At 38.7% G+C, this 19709-nt stretch overlaps 1 protein-coding gene across 3 annotated transcripts in view; it reads right to left on the bottom strand.

The window, feature by feature from the left end:
• Positions 1-19709, bottom strand: part of LOC126481457 (diphosphomevalonate decarboxylase) — a 67713-nt gene that overhangs the window by 29564 nt on the left and 18440 nt on the right. For all 3 annotated transcript variants that reach the window (XM_050105229.1, XM_050105230.1, XM_050105228.1), the window contains exons 3-5: positions 19064-19131; positions 8821-8867; positions 862-990 (exon numbers count right to left, since the gene is read on the bottom strand). In XM_050105229.1, coding sequence (XP_049961186.1) covers positions 862-990; positions 8821-8867; positions 19064-19110 — 223 coding nt within the window. In that variant the 5' untranslated portion in view covers positions 19111-19131. The remainder of the gene's footprint in view (positions 1-861; positions 991-8820; positions 8868-19063; positions 19132-19709) is intronic.

The following is a 19709-nucleotide window of genomic DNA, read 5'->3' as shown; positions in this document are numbered from 1 at the left end:
CTGTGTCAGCATACAGAGCATCTCTAAAAGAAATTTCTGTCTTAATTCCACTATAAGGCTACTGGAGTATCTCAACCACATCACACTAGAAGCTGATGTGATCGAATACTTCAATGAGGCCTAGTAAACCAAGATATTTTAAGAAGTATCATGTGTAATTCCAATTAAAGTGCACCTACTGAAATCATTCCTCCATGGAAATTTCTTTCCTTGGATTGCCATTTACATCTCCAGCCCTTCTTTCTAAAGTCAACAGACACAAAAGCATCCTTTGTTAACAGTCACTAGAAATCTGCCCAAGTTTCAAACAGTGGTATGAAAACTCTATCTTTCCATTTCAGAGTATTGAGAGAGATAGTACAAGCACACATCAGTGTGAATAGCGTTGTATTTAGTTGTAAAATGTCTAAATATTAAACTAGAGACCAGTTGTTTTGAGCCATATTTCAATAACGAGCAGCATTTTTCCCACAGCCTCTGTCAGGCACCTAGGCTGCCGTTTATCACTACAGTATTAGTGGTGGTAAATATTAGTATAATAGTCTCTAACACGGTACTAGTTGTATATATTCATTACATTTATGACATAATTTCGTTGTTGTAAATGTACTAAAAATTATAATTTCCAAGGCTGTAAAGTTATTATGCACAAACAAAGATTATTATTATTATTATGCATACTACTAGGTAGTGACTTACTTGTGCACTATTTAACATCATAGATTGTTCTTTCAAACACACAATTCATTTTCTGATGAATGTATCTGACAGTAAAAGCATTTTCCAGCAGCAGATCACAGTTTATTTAATGGCCATCCCCCATAATTCCAAACAAATAAATCTTAAATAAATATTACTCACCTAAACATGCATAACCTGCAGCAGATGATGCAAGGCCAGCAGCCGTGGGGAAATTATTTTCTGAACAAATATGGACGTTCCATGTAGACATATTTTCATTGTTTCCAGATTTAGCGGCTCTTTTACGGACTAAATATGAACAGATTGAAACAAGAAAAAACTGTATATAAAAAGAAAACAAATAACATTTACAGTTCTAATTAAATGTATAGGTTGCAATAACAATGTCACAGACTTAATTAATGGAGTATGCTTGACAACAATGAAGAAATAATCATGGTGTAGAAAGGTGAAATACACAATTCACTCTTCATAGGATACAACAAAGAGGGAACTAACATATGAAGGCAATATAATGTGTAGACAAGGGCCAACCACATTGTGCCAAACTTGATGCAGCCCAAGTGTGTGGCCCACATGCGAGCAGAGGTCTGTCTTGGCTTTGCTCAGTCCTCCTCGGAAGTACTAGGTACAGTGCAACACTTCAATCAGTATCACGGTGTGGCATTTTTAAGTCATCCCAACTGCCTCCAATTCAACAGAATCGTGGTGTCAGCACTGTTTACCCTTCTCCATTTGTTTGTGGTATGAAGAACATCCACAGATCCAGTGGCTGAGAGCACAAAAAGAGGCAGTGTAGTGCTCTGCCATTACAAGCCTTTATGTCCTGTATATCGAGAAGCATTTTGTGCTAAATTTGCAGGCATGCACCACATGAAGAAATTGGTGTAATGAATAGTAACATTCCTGAAGTTGCATGCCTTATTCCACTGTTAGTTGCAACAGTTTTCAACAGAGCTGACTGAGTATGGGGACCTAATATATTACTGTAAAGTACATTGGTTAAGACAAGGGATATGCCTGCAACAATCTTTTTTATTTAAAACTCACTGTTGTTGAATTTATGAGGAAAAAGGAATACAGAAATGAAAATTAGAACATCCAGAATGGATTGCAGACCTCGTATTCTAAGCAGACTTGACTACACATTGTCCACATTAAGAAAATGCAAGGTGAGCAACTTCTTTCCAATTTGATGGGAATGCATTTCAAAAGAAAATCACATTGTAGAAGGGATGCATTCTGAAAAAGAGTATAGATCCCTAAGCTCACTACCATTAAAGAAAAAGTGAGACTGGAAAAATTCATTGAAGTCTTTAAGGAATTACAAGGATCATTTCATAAACATTTTGAAAACACTGCCAATCTAACATCTGTTTTTTGAGATCATTTGCTCTTACAGTTAAAAGCACACCTGTGCATGCACAAATGTAACTGATTAATCTGAAAGGTTACTCCTATTTTAATGACAAATCCTTTACTGTTAAGACTGTCTAGAACATCTACATAGCTTTCCTCAGGTGGAGTTTCCATGTCCCCACAATGAGGTAGCAAAAGTGCTACAATATTTAAGTCAACATCTGTGTATGAAAGACCTTTTCTTTGATTGTGAAACTGAATAAGTCACAGTTACATGGCAACCTAACCATACATATTTGTGCAACTGTCTATGTCTGACCGTACGATGACCATTTGTACCAGATAAACATTATATCATGTCTTCACTGTGTAAAAAATAGTTAAATGATACTGGAAACTCATTTTGTTTGTGAGTGATGTTGTTGAGAACTGTGAAATATAAAACAAAGTTGTATGCAGTGCAATTTCACTCTCATTCCAATGCAGCACATTCAGTTTCCCCTCTTCCCCCTCCTTGCACTCATACAGCATTGTGTGGCAGTGGTGGACAAGTGCAGTGACGCTGAGCATTACAGCACTTGTGCCAGGGCATGGCTCACAGGCTGAATTCTTAGCCACCCCTGGTCTTGACTAAAAACATGGAGATGGAGTATCTGGCATAAAGTGAGGAATGCCCCATTTCCTATGATATCAGAAGGTAATGACTGATTACATTTCTTGACAGTGTGCAGAGGGCAATACTTTGTCTAACTAAAAGGAACAGCACCATTCACAAAGCTTTCTAGACTGAAAATTGTTTCATATAAGGAGGCACATCTCTGGCAAGTGGCCAATTGGTTGGACAACGAGCCTTTTACGAAACCTAAAGTTATCACCATACACAATAAATACCACCTGCCATTTCCTGGTATCACATGATTTTTGGACATCGTCGGCTTCTGTTATCTACTAGCATAACAAAAACTATCACCATTTGTTATCTTTCTCAGTCTAGTATGCCAACTCTTTATCCTGACAGTTGCCAGCAGTCATCTTACTGAGCTGAGTGCCTCTGCCCCTACTCCTTACCAAATAAGAACCTAGACTAAAATATTGCACCATAAGTCAACATTGTAGAGAGCCTGACTCATACTTAGCAAGCCTCATAACATTCACAGAAGATGAAATAACAGAGTTTTCCCCAAGAACAAAGTACTATGCATGTCACATATTTTTTACTGTAATAGCTTCGATCCCCTGCATATTTAAAATATAAAGATGGCCTAATCAATCAAAACTGGTCATTATGATAAAAAAGCATTCTAAACTGTGATTTGTTAACGTAATTATAAAACAAGATAACTGTTATCTCCTTGTGACACAGTACTGACTTCCTGTAGTATTTTTTCACTCTATATTAACCGTGTGCCAGAAATCTAAGGAAATCAGCTGTTATGCCCTGTTATCTTCTGTATCAGTTTATAAAGTTCATCAATTAGCTCTGCATACATACATGTTTCCATATACATGTTTCCATACTTTTATAGCACAGTTTTGTCTCTGCTCATTACGCTTTGTTTCTGCCAACAATCTTTTCCTCAAAAATCTTTGTTTTTGTGTCCATCATTCATTTATCCAGCCTGAAATGAAGTGTGGTTACTGGAATCAAAACCTAATAAATTTTACTTGGCTTGAATCTCCAATCACATAACAAACAAAGTTAAATAGTACTACAATTTCTTAATGAATTATCTATGTTTCATTTTTTAGTGACAAATAAAATTGAAGAATGACAGTCATTCATCTGGAGAAAAAAAAAAACATGCAAAGATATGTAGCACAGAAACAATGATTGTTTGTTGGTGATTACTTGGACAGAAGGAAGGGAGAGCAGAGGAAAGAAGTAGCATGACTGAAAGGGGGACAGGGCGGAGTGGACACATGCATGTCGGAACTCTTAAATACGAGATGAGGAACCAGTCTGCTGTCAGTAAAATGGCAAATTAATTATGGCAGAAATTATGAAACTGAGTAGCTAATGTGTGGATAGAGCATGTAAGAGATATAGAAAGTTGGAGTGAGGGAGGGAGGGAGGGAGGGAGGGAGGGAGGGAGGGAGAGAGAGAGAGAGAGACTGACTTCAGGCAGGAGGAACATGGTGGAAATTAACAGGAGTAGATGGCTGAAGGCAAGGGAATGGTAAGTGAGAATGGGATCCAGACAAAGTATAAGTGATCGGGAGCAAAAACGGAGAAGGTGCCAATGGAACATTTCCCACTTGCACAATTCAGAGCAGCAGCTGGTGGGGAAGGGGCAGGGAGAAGTCCCAAATCAAATGGCACGGGTACTGCAGCAGCTGCTTTGTAGGATGATAGTAGGATTTATCTCATTTCACAGCTCTGAGAGGTAACTCAAGTCCTGGTGGGTGATGTGGTTGAGTTTCTCATAGCCTGAGTGGTTTTGGGTGACAAAAGCATTACAAGATGGACACTGGTTCACAGTAGTGATGGTTTTTTGGTGTTATGAGAAGAAATGCTACAGGAAATCTGATTCTAGAGCCACTGGGCTGGATATTCTCTGTCTGTGAAGGTTCAAATAACATTGGTATTTTCCAAAATTCTGCACATAAAAATGGGATTTTTCCAGGGCTCATACCTTGGGGTCTATAGGTGACAGAAAGGTAGGGTCAAGTGTTTTGGATAGCCCTTGGACTTGGGGCTATTAGTGGAGGAGGAGGAGGAGATCAGTGTTTAACGTCCAATTGACAATGCGGTCATTAGAGACGGAGCACAAGTTTGGATTAGGGAAGGATGTAGAATGAAAGTGGCTATGCACTTTCAAAGGAACCATCCCAGTAGTTGCTTTAACTGGCTTTGGGAAATCATGGAAAACCTAAATCAGGATGGCTAGATGTAGGTTTGAATCATCATCCTCCTGAATTTGTAAGGACCATTAATACACCCAACAGAAGTATCTGCTTACAGTAACTACCCTACAGTACAGGGTGAAAGTCTGAATATGACACAATTCTTCCAGATTAGGCAAATGGAGCCAATCAGTTGTTTCTTTTTGCATTAGATGTGATCAATGGTGCACCTTAAAAGGCTTACGGAGGCACCACTTAGTTCATGGGCAGTTCCTGAGAAAACATGGTTTTTGCATAATAAAACCGAGCCGTGGATTCCACGATGGCCATGCACAGCAAATGGCAGAAATTTTTATAATATATCCCTAAGATACCAATCTCAAACAAATTTGAAAATTTTCCTCATATCTTTATCTGTTTTCGAGGTGCAGAGGTTCAACTTTACCCTAGCTGCACACGTAAAATCCTGTGTGAGGCATAATCTAAATAATAAATAACAGTGGCAAATTACTCAAATTTTAATGGTATAGTCTCTGGGCATTTATTTAGAAGTGTCAAAGATCTTTATCTGCTATTGAGAAACACCCCAAAAACATTGTATTTTAGGTATCAAAACCAAGTTGCAGATTCCAAGATGGCTAAGCACAGCAAATGGCTGTAATTTTTAATAATCCTAAGATACCAATCATGGAAAACTTTGAAAATGCAATTTGTGTTAGTTTAATTTCACTTAAGTTAACTATCAAAAAGTTCTTTTCATATGAGTGACATATCCTGCTGTAGCAGGAAGAAGAAATAAAGTGGAAAAATGCTCCTGCTGGAATGCAAAAAAAGGTCAATATGCTCCAGTTTATTAAAAGATGCTGACTGAAAAAGTGTAGGTTACCAGCTGCATCATTCTACCTTCATCAGCACTTTTAAAATTTTTCCCAAAAATTTTGGTAAGCAAACATATTCAAGCTTTTTGTGCTGAGAGAGAAGGAGGCAGTGGCAGTGTGAAAGAAATGGAAAAGTAATAAATACTGGAAGATAGTAGACAGTACTTGTGATGTGGAAAGAGGGAAGGAGACAATGGCACTATGAGAGAAAGAGAGGGACACATTAACAGTGGATCATAGTTGACAGTGAGAGAACAGTGCTAGGAAAAGAGTGAAGGAGACAGTGCCAATGGGAAAGGAATAAAGAGAATGAGAAAGTGGAAGTTGGTGAGAGCCAGTGATAATGAAAGACAGAGTCAATGAAAGTGACAGAGAGATGGTGACAGTGAGAAGGGACAGCAGCAGTGGAAAGGAATGAATGAGATAGCAGTAAGAGAGAGCAAGACGGAGACAGTGTCATCAAGAGGAGACAGTATTAGTAGAACAGAATGAAGGAGACTGTTGCTGTGAGACAATGGGAAGTGACAGTGAGAAAGACACAAAGAGATAATGACAATGAGTTGAGCTGAATGAGAGAGTGAGTTTGAGCAGGTGGGGGTTCGTGGGTATGAGTGACTTATGGCGACAGACTCCAAAATTTTTGAGAATTTTCTTTTTAAATTTTTAAAGTTGCTGAGGAAGATAGCATATGGCAGCTGGTACCTCACTTTTAAGTCAAAGACTTTTAATAAACAGGAGCACATTCACATTTTTTCTGCTGGTTATTACCATAATCAAATAAGTCCTCTTTCTTCTTTCAAATGTGGCAGCTGTGGTTGCCAGGAAATTTTATGAAAATGGAGACAGTTGTCAAACTGGTCTGTGCATTTTATGTGATCAGAGACTTTTGTGCAACCTCCAGAGACATGGAAACATATAAACAGGAAGGTAGCTCATTGAGCTGAGAAGGACCAGAATGAGGTAAGTTTGGGTTTATATTTTGAGGTTCTGCCATGTCCAGATCATGAAGATGTTATGCATAAATCTGAGCTGAACACGGAGTTTATTGTGTTTGGTACATGTGAAAGATTTCCATACATTTTCTTTCCTTGCCATGTACATACTTGTGGCATTTCCACAGAACTGTTTGTACGTTTTGCCTTCAAAACTGTAATTAAATGACATTTCTCAGGTAAAACCACAGCTTGACCTAGCAGTCATACAGATTACTCTGCTCACTTGCTAGGATGCCCTTTCATTAATTCCATTACTTGAAGCACTGAAGGAAGGAAAGGGGGGGGGGGGGCAGAGGGAGGAGAGTTGCGCAGCTTACAAAGACCGAGCACACAATTCAAATTCTGTGTATTCACTTTGCAGACATAGTTGCTTTCTTTCTTCCACTGAGATATTTGTACATACCTTGCACAAATATCATTAATTATAATTAACTGCAGTGACTCCATATACACACATCAAAAAAAGTTTTGCATCACCTTTGTTCTGATAGTTCCGAAACTTGTACAGAAGATTGGAATAGAGATCAACATAAACATCATTTTCGCCCTTTTTATTGCTCATGAAAACCACACATTGCATGTTGTACCACCATACAGCGAGACCTTCAGAGGTTGTGGACCAGATTGCTGTACACACCGGTACCTCTGATACCCAGTAGCACATCCTCTTGTTATGATGCTTGCCTGTATTCATCGTGGCATACTATCCATAAGTTCATCAAGGAACTGTTGGTCCAGATTGTCCCACTCCTGAATGGCGATTCGGCATAGACCCCTCAGACTGGTTGGTGGGTCAAGTCATCCATAAACAGCCCTTTTCAATCTATCCCAGGCATGTTTGATAGCGTTCATGTCTGGAGAACATGCTGGCCACTGTAGTTGGCAATGTCATTATCCTGAAGGAAGTCATTCACAAGATGTGCATGACGGGAGTGCAAATTGTCATCCATGAAGACAAATGCCTTGCCAATATGCTGCCTATATGATTGCACTATCGGTTGGAGGATGACATTCATGTATCGTACAGCCATAATGGTGCCTTCCATGGTCACCAGCAGCGTTCATCGGTCCCACATAATGCCACCCCAAAATAGTAGGGAACCTACATGTTGCTGCACTCACAGTGTGTCTAAGGCTTTCAGCCCGACCAGGTTACCTCCAAACACGTCTCTGATGATTGTCTGGTTGAAGGCATATGCAACACTCATTGGTAAAGAGAACGTGATGCCAATCCTGAGCAGTCCATTCGGCTTGTTGTTGGGCCCATCTGTACCATGCTGCATGGTGTTGTGGTTGTAAAGATGGACATCGTCATGGACATTGAGAATGAAGTTGCACATCAAGCAGCCTATTGTGAACAGTTTGAGTTGTAACATAACATTCTGTGGCTGCACAAAAAGCATTATTCAATATAGTGGCATTGCTGGCAGGGATCCCCTGAGTCATAATCCATAGGTTGGGGTCATCCACTGCAGTAGTAGCCCTTGCACAGCCTGTGCGAGGCATGTCATCGACAGTTCCTGTCTCTCTGTATCTCCTCCATGATCGAGCAACATCGCTTTGGTTCACTCCAAGACACCTGGTCACTTCCCTTGTTGAGAGCTCTTCCTGGCACAAAGTAACAATGTGAATGTGATCGAACCATGGTATTGACCATCTAGGCATGGCTGAACTACAGACAACATGAACCTTGTACCCCCTTCCTGGTGGAAAGACTGGAACTGATTGGCTGTCGGACTCCCTCCGCCTAATAGGCGCTGCTCATGCTCGGTTGTTTACATCTTTGGGCAGGTTTAGTGACATCTCTGAATAGTCAAAGGGACTGTGTCTATGATACAATATCCACAGACAACATACATCTTCAGAAGTTCTGGGAACCGGGGTGATGCAAAACTTTTTTTGATGTGTGTATTAAAAACTTAAATCAGAGCATAGTAGTAAAGATAACAAACAGACGCACTGATCTTTCATTTTGCTTGTAAAGGGTGCTAATAGTTACAAGATGAGTTATATTCACCATCAGCCAATGCTTATGTACATACCTTCTCTCAAACAGTTTTGTATACGTGGATTTTCACAGTTCTCTTCCCTAGAATGCAAAAACAATAAAAAGTCTCAGTTAAACACTAGTTATTTAGAACCATGTAATTTGAGGTATAAAGTGATTTTAGTAATGGCAGCAGAAACATAATAATATAATAAGTATTAAGTGTTGTGTTTGATTGCCCAATATTTGTTACTGTCAGAGGGCCTTTAAATGGGCAATATGTCACACACAAACTACAGAAATCAGCTTACTATTCAAAGGTATTTTCTCAACTTGATTTGACCTTAAAATGGGTGCAAATGAATATCTTTCTCAATGATAAAAATACATACTACACCTAATAACTTTCTTGTTTACCAGTCGCATTACTGCAGGTATTCATGAAAGTAAGCAGCAAATATATGTCTTGCAGTACTAACAGGTATATGCAGTCCCAGAAACTTAAATAGCTGGAGCATTTGTATAGGTGTTCTTTTAATCCATTTTTAATGTTTTGAAAATTTCCAGTTTTCTGCCTTTGCTACAGCAGGAAAAAAACTGCACTAGAATATCCAAGATGCAAAATCTATTTGACTGGATGCATGGGTGTCCTCAGAAATTTATATAGAGGGAGGCAAGACTAAAATTGGCATTTTTTATATAAATGTGTTGTTCAGTTTCCAAATGTGTCATGCCAGAGAAACTAAACTTCATAAGTTACACAAAAGACTTATTATATCCCAGAGAATTAATGGATATCCGCTATTCCAAAGAAGTGACGATTACCCTTTTGATATGATGTGAGCATGTAAATTAAAAAGCTTGTCTGGCTGAATCACTGACAGTCACTTTCAACTGTTTTATACACAAATAAACAAATATATTGAACATGCCATTGCTTATATGCAAGAGATTGAGATGCCCTCCTTATTAATTATAGCAACAGAGATTAACACTGCAAAATATGTAAGATATCTAACTCAAACTTTCAGTCTACCAAGAGTTGTGCATGTTAAATGTGTGAAATTTGTTACTATTATTCCAGAACTACAACATTTAGATTCCAGTAGTTGAACAAATGATACACTGTAAAGTAGTTACATTCACTCAGTCATTTACTTAGCTGCCTACAGTTCAGTGGGCCCTATGTAATCAGTGTATGTTGCAACACTTGACATAGCCCTTCAAATTTTTTGAAGTCCACTTATTTGAGATACAAATGTTGTCATCTGTATAATATACAGTCAGGACCTTATTACATGGGTGGTGCATCTCATGATTATAAAATATGTGTCAGGGCATACAGAGTACATTGTGGCTGATAAAATATCATAACATCATGGTAACTGCAAAAACAATCAATTTTTGACAAAATAATTTAACTGTGTAGTTAAAAAATCTACTCACCAAATGGTGGCAGAACAAACACATAAAAGAGGGTTGTAATTAGGCAAGCTTTTGGAGCCAGTGGCTCCTTCTTCAGGCAGAAGGGTTGAACAAGAAGGAAGAAGTGTGAAGGAAAAGGGCTGGAGAGGTCTACAAAAAGGGGTAGATTTTGGGAAAGTCACCCAGAACCATGGGTCAGGAGAGACTTACCGTATGGGATCAGAAAGTAAGTCTCCCCTGACCCATAGTTCTGGGTGACTATCCCAAAATCTACCCCTTTTCCTAGAGTTTTCCGGTCCTTTTCCTTCACCCCTCTTCCTTCTCCTTAAACCCTTCTGCCTGAAGAAGGAGCCCCTGGCTCCGAAAGCTTGCCTAATTACAACCTTCTCTTATGTGTGTGTTCTGCCGCCACTTGGTGAGTAGATTTTTTATCTATACAATTAAATTATTTCATCATGGTAACTGGTAACATATACAAATATTTTAGATCATTAAGGAAAAAAGGCAAATACCAGTTTAAGCACACTGTTGTTCTGTCCTTTAGACTGCACTGCAACCCACTTCAGTGGCACTGCAATTTAATTCACCACTGGCCGTTTACAAAATACCTATATGCCCCTTCTCTGCTCTCACTTTAACTGGACCACTACCTTTCCCTCCACTCCATGCAACTCTCTCTCTCTCTCTCTCTCTCTCTCTCTCTCTCGCTCTGTGTGTGTGTGTGTGTGTGTGTGTGTGTGTGTGTGTGTGTGTGTGTTTCACGCGAACTGCCCTCCAATTTCAGGCATATTATAGAGGCAGCTTGCTTAACTTCTTACCAAAAAAAAATGACTTGCTAGTTATAATATTGCTTATACATACAGAATATGTTACTTGAAGCATGTTTTGAAACTGAGTCACACAAATAATTTGTGAAGTCTCTGATTCCTATCTTTTAGAGGTGTCTGGGAAAGTCTCGATGATCAACATTAGGTTCCATCTATGACAATCTAATTCAAAAACCATGATTAGAAGCAATCATTACTTCTACATGCTATAAAAGCAATTAGTTGTCACCATACTGCACAACTGGTAAGTGTTTACAACAGCTTCTTTAATATTTATGCATATTTACATAGGTAAATGACAAAATTGTGTTTACATTTTGTTAGAGGAGAGGTATGTTTGGAATGAAGACTATTACTATATGAAATGTTCTTTAGCAATCATCTGGGTTGTCATCGAAGCACTCATAAGGTACCAACAGCAGACCAAGTTAACATCATCAAACATTCTAATGGATTGATACCTAGATGTTGTAACTCTCTCAATTTAAACGTATTGGTAACTTCTGTCCTAGGTTGTGCGCTATGACAGACAACCAGTTTCACTTTCATAGGTTCACATCCTGAGACTGTATTTGATTTTTTATTGTTCTCTACAAGAAGCTTAGCATGCCCCCCCCCCCTTTTTTTTGAGTCATCAGTGCTCTGACTGGTTTGATGTGGCCTACCATGAATTTCTCTCCTGTCCCAACATCTTCACATCAGAGTTGCACTTGCAACCTATGTCATCAATTATTTGCTGGATGTGTTCCAATCTCTGTCTTCTTTTACAGTTTTTATCCTCTACAGCTCCCTGTAGTACCATGGAAGTTATTCTGCAATGTCTTAACAGATGTCTTACCATCCTGTCCCTTCTTCTTGTCAGTGATTTCCATATATTCCTTTCCTCACCAACTCTGCAGAGAATCTCCTCATTGCATACCTTATCAGTTCACCTAATTTTCAACATTCTTCTGTAGCATCACATCACAAATGCTTTGATTCTCTTCTGTTCCAGTTTTCCCACAGTCCATGTTTGACTACCACACAATGCTGTGCTCCAAACGTACATTCTCCTAAATTTCTTTCTCAAATTAAGGCCCATGTTTGATATTACTAGACTTCTCTTGGATGGGAATCCCTTTTTGCCAGTGCTAATTTGCTTTTGATGTCCTCCTTTTCCCATCTGTTATGGGTTATTTCCTGAAGAAGAGAAATTTGTTAACATAGAATATAGATTTAAGTGTCAGGAAGTAATTTCTGAAAGTATTTGTATGGAGTGTGGCCATGTATGGAAGTGAAACATGGACAATAAATAGTTAAGACAAGAAGAAAATAGAAGCGTTCGAAATGTGGTGCTACAGAAGAATGCTGAAGATTAGACAGGTAGATCACATAACTAATGAGGAGGTATTGAATAGGATTGGGGAGAAGAGAAGTTTGTGGCACAACTTGACTAGAAGAAGGGATCGGTTGGTAGGACATGTTCTGAGGCATCAAGTGATTACCAATTTAGTATTGGAGGGCAGTGTGGAGGGTAAAAATTGTAGAGGGAGACCAAGAGATGAATACACTAAGCAGACTCAGAAGGATGTAGGATGCAGTACGTACTGGGAGATGAAGCAGCTTGCACAGGATAGAGTAGCATGGAGAGCTTCATCAAACCAGTCTCAGGACTGAAGACTACAACAACATGTAATTTCTACATATTTGTACAGAAACAAGATCTGTTCTTAGTTTATTTTACAAATATGAGGGTTATGCAGAAAGTAATGCAGCTCATTTTGTTTCTTCAATAATTCTTTATTGAACATAATGAGAATTACACAAACGAAAGACTGGTGTTTTATCTACACACTCTATTTTTCCACGCAATCTCCATCCTGTTCTATGGCCTTCCTTCAGAGCAAGACAAAGGCATGTATGCCCTGTTGGTACCAACCCTTGTCCTGGTGGCAGAGCCAGTGCTTCACTGTGTGAATACCTCCTCATCTTCCTCAAAATGTCTTTCATGAATGGGATCCTTTAATGGCCCAAACAAATGGAAGTCCAAGGGGGGCTAGGTCAGGTGTGACAGCCGTGGATCGCCTCCCCGATTGCTGCAAATCGTGGAGCTCCACTGAACCGCCTTCTAATTACCTCACCCTCCTTGCCCAGTGACTAACTGTACTTCTGTCAACAGCAGATGCTCCTTAGACTTTGCACAAGCACTTGTGAATATTCCCCACAGTTTCTTTATCTGCAGTGACATTCAATGACGGCATGTTACTTGTAATGTACATCACCTACAGACACCATTTTGAAACTGTCCTGCAGCTACGCTATCTGTCAGAAGTGACAGAAACTTTGTGCTCTCACTCAGGAGACTTCAGATAATACATACATAATGTTTCGCATTTGTAGCATTGTTTTCAGCTGAGGAAAAGAATTTGGTGCATTACTTTCTGGGCAACCTTCGTATGTCATCTGTATAATTAAAAAAATAATAATATGAATCAGGATGGATTGCTTCTCACCACATAGAGGAAACACTGAATGGCAGACAAGCACATTTGACGGTAGTCTATTGGAAGAAAAAGTCAGCTTTTCGTCAAAGTCGTTCACAAGATCAGAGACAAACACATATGTGGCTTCCATTGTCACCATGCATAGTGCCACTGCAGTGCCCCGAGACAACAGTGGCAATGTGTGTGAGTAGTGCCTGTTCAAATGTATATTTGCTTGTCTTTCATCTGATGAAGGACTATGTCCAAAACTTGGTACTTTCCAAGAGTCTACTTTTAAATGTGCCTGTCTGCCACTTAAGGACTCGTCGATGTGGTGACAAGCAGTGTATCCTAATTCATGTTATTATTCCATTTTGTATTTTCCATTATTTTAATGTGAGTATTCTGATAGCTAATTCAGATTGTAATTTGATCAATTTTGAAAGATAATGTATGTTGTTGGATATAGGTGATCTATAATAATTCAAATTAAGTAGATTTACTGCATATGAGGTGGTTTAAGGGAAGAGGCATGTCTCACTAAGTTCCTTATTGTTTTTGTGTGTTCCTTGTCAAGCTTATCATTCTGTGTTACATCTGGCTGTAGCTTTTGTTTCTGCTGATTTCTTGTGTTGCCAGGCTTTGTCTGCAAAATGGTCAGTGCTTAATTCACATGTGTTATTTTGTGTCCTGTTTTGGATTAAAGGAGACCACTCACCAAAAAACAGGAGCATTGAATTGTTGACAGGCACATGTGAAAGAAAGTTGTGGTGAGTAGAGGGAGAGGGAGGAAGGGATGTGGACTAAGGGTGGGAGACTAGCATCTCAAAGGGAGGCAATTAGTTTGCTGGCTAGGAATGTGAAAGCGGGGGTGGCAGGTACATGGGATAAGCACATAATGCATAATAGTAGGGGCTGGTGGGAAGCAGTGTACACTTAAAACGATGTGGGGACATAAGTTGAGAGGGGTTCTTATGTTGCCCTCAGTGTGTGCCACTCCCCATCGGCCCCTGCAATCATGCATCACATGCTTAGCCTGTATATCTACCACCTGTCCCCTTCTGCACTTCTAGCAGGCAACCCTCCCCCCCCCTCCCCCCACCCCCCTGAGTCACTTGCCACCTACCCCCAATCCCATTCTCTCTCTCTCTCTCTCTCTCTCTCTCTCTCTCTCTCTCTCTTTGTGTGTGTGTGTGTGTGTGTGTGTGTGTGTGTGTGTGTGTGTGTGTGTGATTTTTTTACTCTAGTTTGTCAATGGATAACTCTGAAAACTAGCAGGTTTTCTTTATTTTGCATGTGCCTATTGACAACTCAACACTTCTGATTTTCGGTGTCTGGTCTCCTTTAATCCAAAAGTTCTTAGATTTTACGATAATTTTATTACAACATTTGTGTCCTGTTTCATGCAGATCTGTTGCAACAACTAACTTAACTGCAATTATTTGCTTAAAGAGCTCCTGTATGCTCACAAAATCTAATGTCAGAGACTCTCTCTGTCCATCAAATACAGAAGGTTCCATAAGTGTAAAAGATACGGGCACCAAATTCCTATCTCATGCACTTATTGCCTCCTCTCCCACTTGAGACACCTTTCCATCACTGCCTCAGTGCTTGTACAATACTAGTAGGACACAATCTGAAGTAAGCTGTTATGATTACTCCTGTCATTATTTATATTCCAATCAGATGTTGACATTGTCATATTTAGATTGTTATTGTTTGTATTCAGAAATCTAGCAAATTTTATAGTTTTTGCACTATATCGTATGTGATTCACTTAAGATGCAAGGAATACATCTAAACCAACAATCTCAATATCTGTCGGTCTTCTGGCATTCTCTACAGTAATGTTTTGGGTGAGATAGTTTTTAAACAACTGACTGATAAAAATTTCTCACAAAATTTATTATTTTATCTGTGTTGGAATATGAATAAAATATCTATTATTAGGTGGTAAAGATATTATGAACATAGCTTGCTGGAAATAGCATCATTCTGTCGACTCTGTCACAGGTAACAGGACTGTTTATTATGAAAAAAAACTGTCCGTGCATATCTCTACGTCTCTACTCAAGCTTGTAAATATCACATGCAATAATGTGGCGCTTCTTTGGTTAAGGGATGTTGTATTGTGTAACAGAATGAATTAAATCTTTTTGGCAAAAGTTGCAACAGAAATCCCAGGATTTAAACAAAAAGCAGAACATAGGGAAGGCAGTGAGTCATCTATAGCTCATTGATGTGTGTGACATAGATGTATGTAAAAGAATAAACATTTTACTACCTTTGGAACAACTGCTCTTTTTTGTAGTTTTAGTAAACAGTTTCCTGCAGACACCCAAATGCATTTCTCTGTGGCTGCAGGTGGGTTTGGTTGGGTAGTTGAATGCAGGAAAGATGGCTACATAAACTAAAAAAAGCGGGAAAAGTACAGTCACTCAAAAACTGCGAAGGTCTGTAGACTGTTACCTTCCTCATTTTTGTTTATTCACTCTCATTTTGGTTTCTACTTGGCAGAACTTGCATTCTGATAAATTTTACTTACCAATGTTAAACGAGACATTTATTAATCACAGAAATAGCAGCATTGTCTCCAGAACTGAACATGGCTGAATCAAGAGGAAGGACTTGACCAGAGACTTTAAAGGTCCTGTGACAAGGTAGGCTGTGAATTCCTGGACTTGTACTGTATGGTTGAAAACTGTGGTGTCCCCCTTAATGGGTCAGGTATGCACTGCACATCAGAGGCTGCAACCCAGATAACTGATGGTGTGTGGAATGCACACAAGGGTTGCTTAGATTATGCAACTCTCCATCCAGTCTAGATAACGACAGCTGCAGGAGACCCAGAAGTATAAGTGTAAGATCCAAAATAATGCCCTTCACAGGTGAGAGAATTAAAATCCTAATAGTTAACTGCTGAAGCACTCACAACAAAGTGCCACAGTCTGAAGTGCTGCTGAAAAGCAATGAAGCGTACTACTACATACAGAAAGCTGGTTGAAACCTGAAATTGATAGCAGTAAGATCTTTGGGGAAAATTTAATTGAACATTGACACAATAGGCTAATGGAAATTGGAGGTGGTGTATTTGTTGCAGTAGATGAGAACTCAAATCCATCTAGATAGAAATTGAAACTGTATGTAAGATTGCGCAAGACTAAGTATCAGGGGTGGGTATAAAATGGTGTTTGGAGTCTTCTGTCACCCATCAGACTCACCTCCTGACACAACAGAAAATTTAGAGAAACCTTCAGCTCTCTTACTTGGTCATGCCACACCTGTGTCATGGAAATACATGAACGAGAAATCATAAATGCCGTCAGAGGCAAAGATGAAATAATAAAAGTGTTTCAGAGTGATATCGATGCTCTAAACAATATGTACATTGTTGTCAGTGCCAAATACAGTGACTTTCAAAAGGGTAAGCAAAATTACTGTGACCAATAAATTCGCTGCACTGGATGTTGAAGAATGTTATGAAATACTGCGTGAAAAAAAGACTGTTCATCACTCGCTGGCTAATGAATACAAGATGTCCGAGATGGAAGTGCAGCAGTGTCTGCAGAAACACGAGGTGAAATTATTTGGGGACAGCCACATATGAAACATCTCAAATCTAATGTCAATGCATGCCGGGAACAGTATAAGTATTTACAGACACAGTTACTGCTGGTATAAACATGAAAGCTCCAAACTCACAAAAAAGGACTGTGTAGTGCTGATCAGAGGTGAAAAACAACATAAACAAAAACAGTGCCAACAGATTCATCAAGAAACTGATCTTAGTAATACAATACTTACACTTCACCAATGTTATTGTAGCCACTCTACCACTCAGGTATGACCTGCCTGATTGGTCATGTGTCAATAGAGAAATCAGGCAAACTAATCATAAACTGAGATATTTTTGTGCTAAATTTACAAATGTAAAACTATTAGATATTAGTGGCTACAAAAGGAACAGTTTCACTGGACATGGTAGGCACCTGAATCAGTGTGGCAAAAGGGAACTTATCACAAATATAAACCAGGCTACAGGTATTTCGAAAGCTTCTATTCTCTTCTTGTCCAAACTACTTACCGTCCATGTTTCAGTTCCATACATGGCTACACTCCATACAAGTACTTTCAGAAACGACTTTCTGACACTTAATCTATACTCGATGTTAACAAATTTCTCTTCTTCAGAAACGCTTTCCTTGCCATTGCCAATCTACATTTTATATCCTCTCTACTTCGACCATCATCAGTTATTTTGCTCCCCAAATGGCAAAACTCCTTTACTACTTTAAGTGTCTCATTTCCTAATCTAATTCCCGCAACATCATCCTAGCTAACTCAACTACATTCCATTATCCTTGTTTTGCTTTCATTGATGTTCATCTTCCAATATTTCTACGGAATCCAAGCTGATATTCCCCACGGTCACAGAAATTACATATAAATGTGTAAAAAAACAATATTTAATAATGTACACCATGAGATAAAAAAATCTATAAAATCACTATAAGCCAGGAGACGCTTTAATACTGTGACAACCTGTGTAAAGTTTGAAGAGACTTAATGCATAAAACTTGAATGCAGAGCCATTGAGGAAAGGGCACAATAAAGATACAAACAATTGCATATATGATACATCAGTTCCCAAAATTTCTTCTTATTAAACAATGAGAAACAGTCTACAGTCAATATTCTAGATATTTTAACATCATTAGTTTTCCTGGGAGTAACACATCTGAGCTAAACACTGTAACTACCACCCAATGATGGAACAAAGCCTATGAAATGCATTGTAAATAAAAACTTAGCATTTTATATGTATTTTAAACAGAGTCATGAAAACACCTTACCAAACATGTTTATGTACAGAAATTTATTAATAATATTTGTGAGTGAATAACAATAACCACTTACCAGCCACTGCACAGGAAGAAGTGGAACAGTGCTAGCATGCAACACAAATTTAAAGCTTTAATTTAAACCTTAGCTACAACTTCAGTGTTATTTTCTGATAATTTCCTGTAGACATATTTTAATGTGGCTTTTGTAGAAATTAATTCTCTCCTTCACCATCTGCTACAACTTTTCTCCAACATGTTTACTATCTTTATCCTTATTGAGGAACTACAGGAAACTATCATACCTTGAGTTTCACTGTGTTCTTAAACTTGTGTGTCTATCAGTCCTGTTCCAGGTATTCCAGTGCTGGTGGCCAATAAATAATCTCATATTGGAGTAAAATCAAACAACAGAAACTCCAGGTTGGTATATCAACAATATTAGGAAAAGGACAGATCGCTGTACACCGTAAAGATGATCGATTGATTTGCAGACACATACAACAAAAAGACTGTTACATGTTATAGCTACCAGCCAAAGCCTTATTCAGCAAAGAAAAAACACATGCACACAAGCAAGCACACCTCATGCACACATGACCACTACCACCAGCATTTCCAACACAAATGTGTAACAGTCTTTTGATTGTGATTGTCTGAAACTCAATGGATCATGGTGAGTAGCAACCTATCCTTTTCCTAATATTGCTCATGTTAGAGTAATCTTTTTAATGAGAACATACCTTCCATTCAGCCATAGTCTGTCACTTTGAAACTCGGAGCTAATCATTATAGTTGTCTTCGCACACAGCTGAAAAAAGGAAGTGAAAACATTCAAGACATACAATGCAGAGAACAGTTATTGTTCTTCGTTTGTTTAAATGAGCTAAATTATTTTTCATGTGAGCAGTACAAAATATCCATTACAGCACTTGCTCTGTTACAAACATTCATACTCACAAAGCATGAATACATTTTCTTGAGCTAAACAAAAAGGCACAGTAAAGCCACTGAAGTGAAATCCATCTTTCAGTGTATGAATTTTCTGGAGAAGCCACACTACAATGTCATTACTCAGTTTGGTGAAAAGGTGATATAAATTTCACAGTTTTATACCTTGTGAATTCAAACAAAAATAAATAAATAATTCTCTCTTTAGTAGTAAAACTTATGTTTTTTATACACACATCAAAAACGTTTTGCATCACTCCGGTTCCCAGAACTCCTGAAGATGGATGTTGTCTGTGGATATTGTATCACAGACACGGTCCCTCTGACTGTTCAGAGAAGTCACTAAACCTGCCCAAAGATGCAAACAACCATTCATGAGCAGCACCTATTAGATGGAGGGAGTCCGACAGCCAATCAGTTGCAGTCATTTCACCAGGA

The sequence above is a fragment of the Schistocerca serialis genome, chromosome 5, assembly GCF_023864345.2.
Source record: "Schistocerca serialis cubense isolate TAMUIC-IGC-003099 chromosome 5, iqSchSeri2.2, whole genome shotgun sequence".
Lineage (NCBI taxonomy): Eukaryota > Metazoa > Arthropoda > Insecta > Orthoptera > Acrididae > Schistocerca > Schistocerca serialis.
Note: the sequence above shows the minus strand (reverse complement) of the source record. Positions and strands in the feature narration are given on the sequence as shown.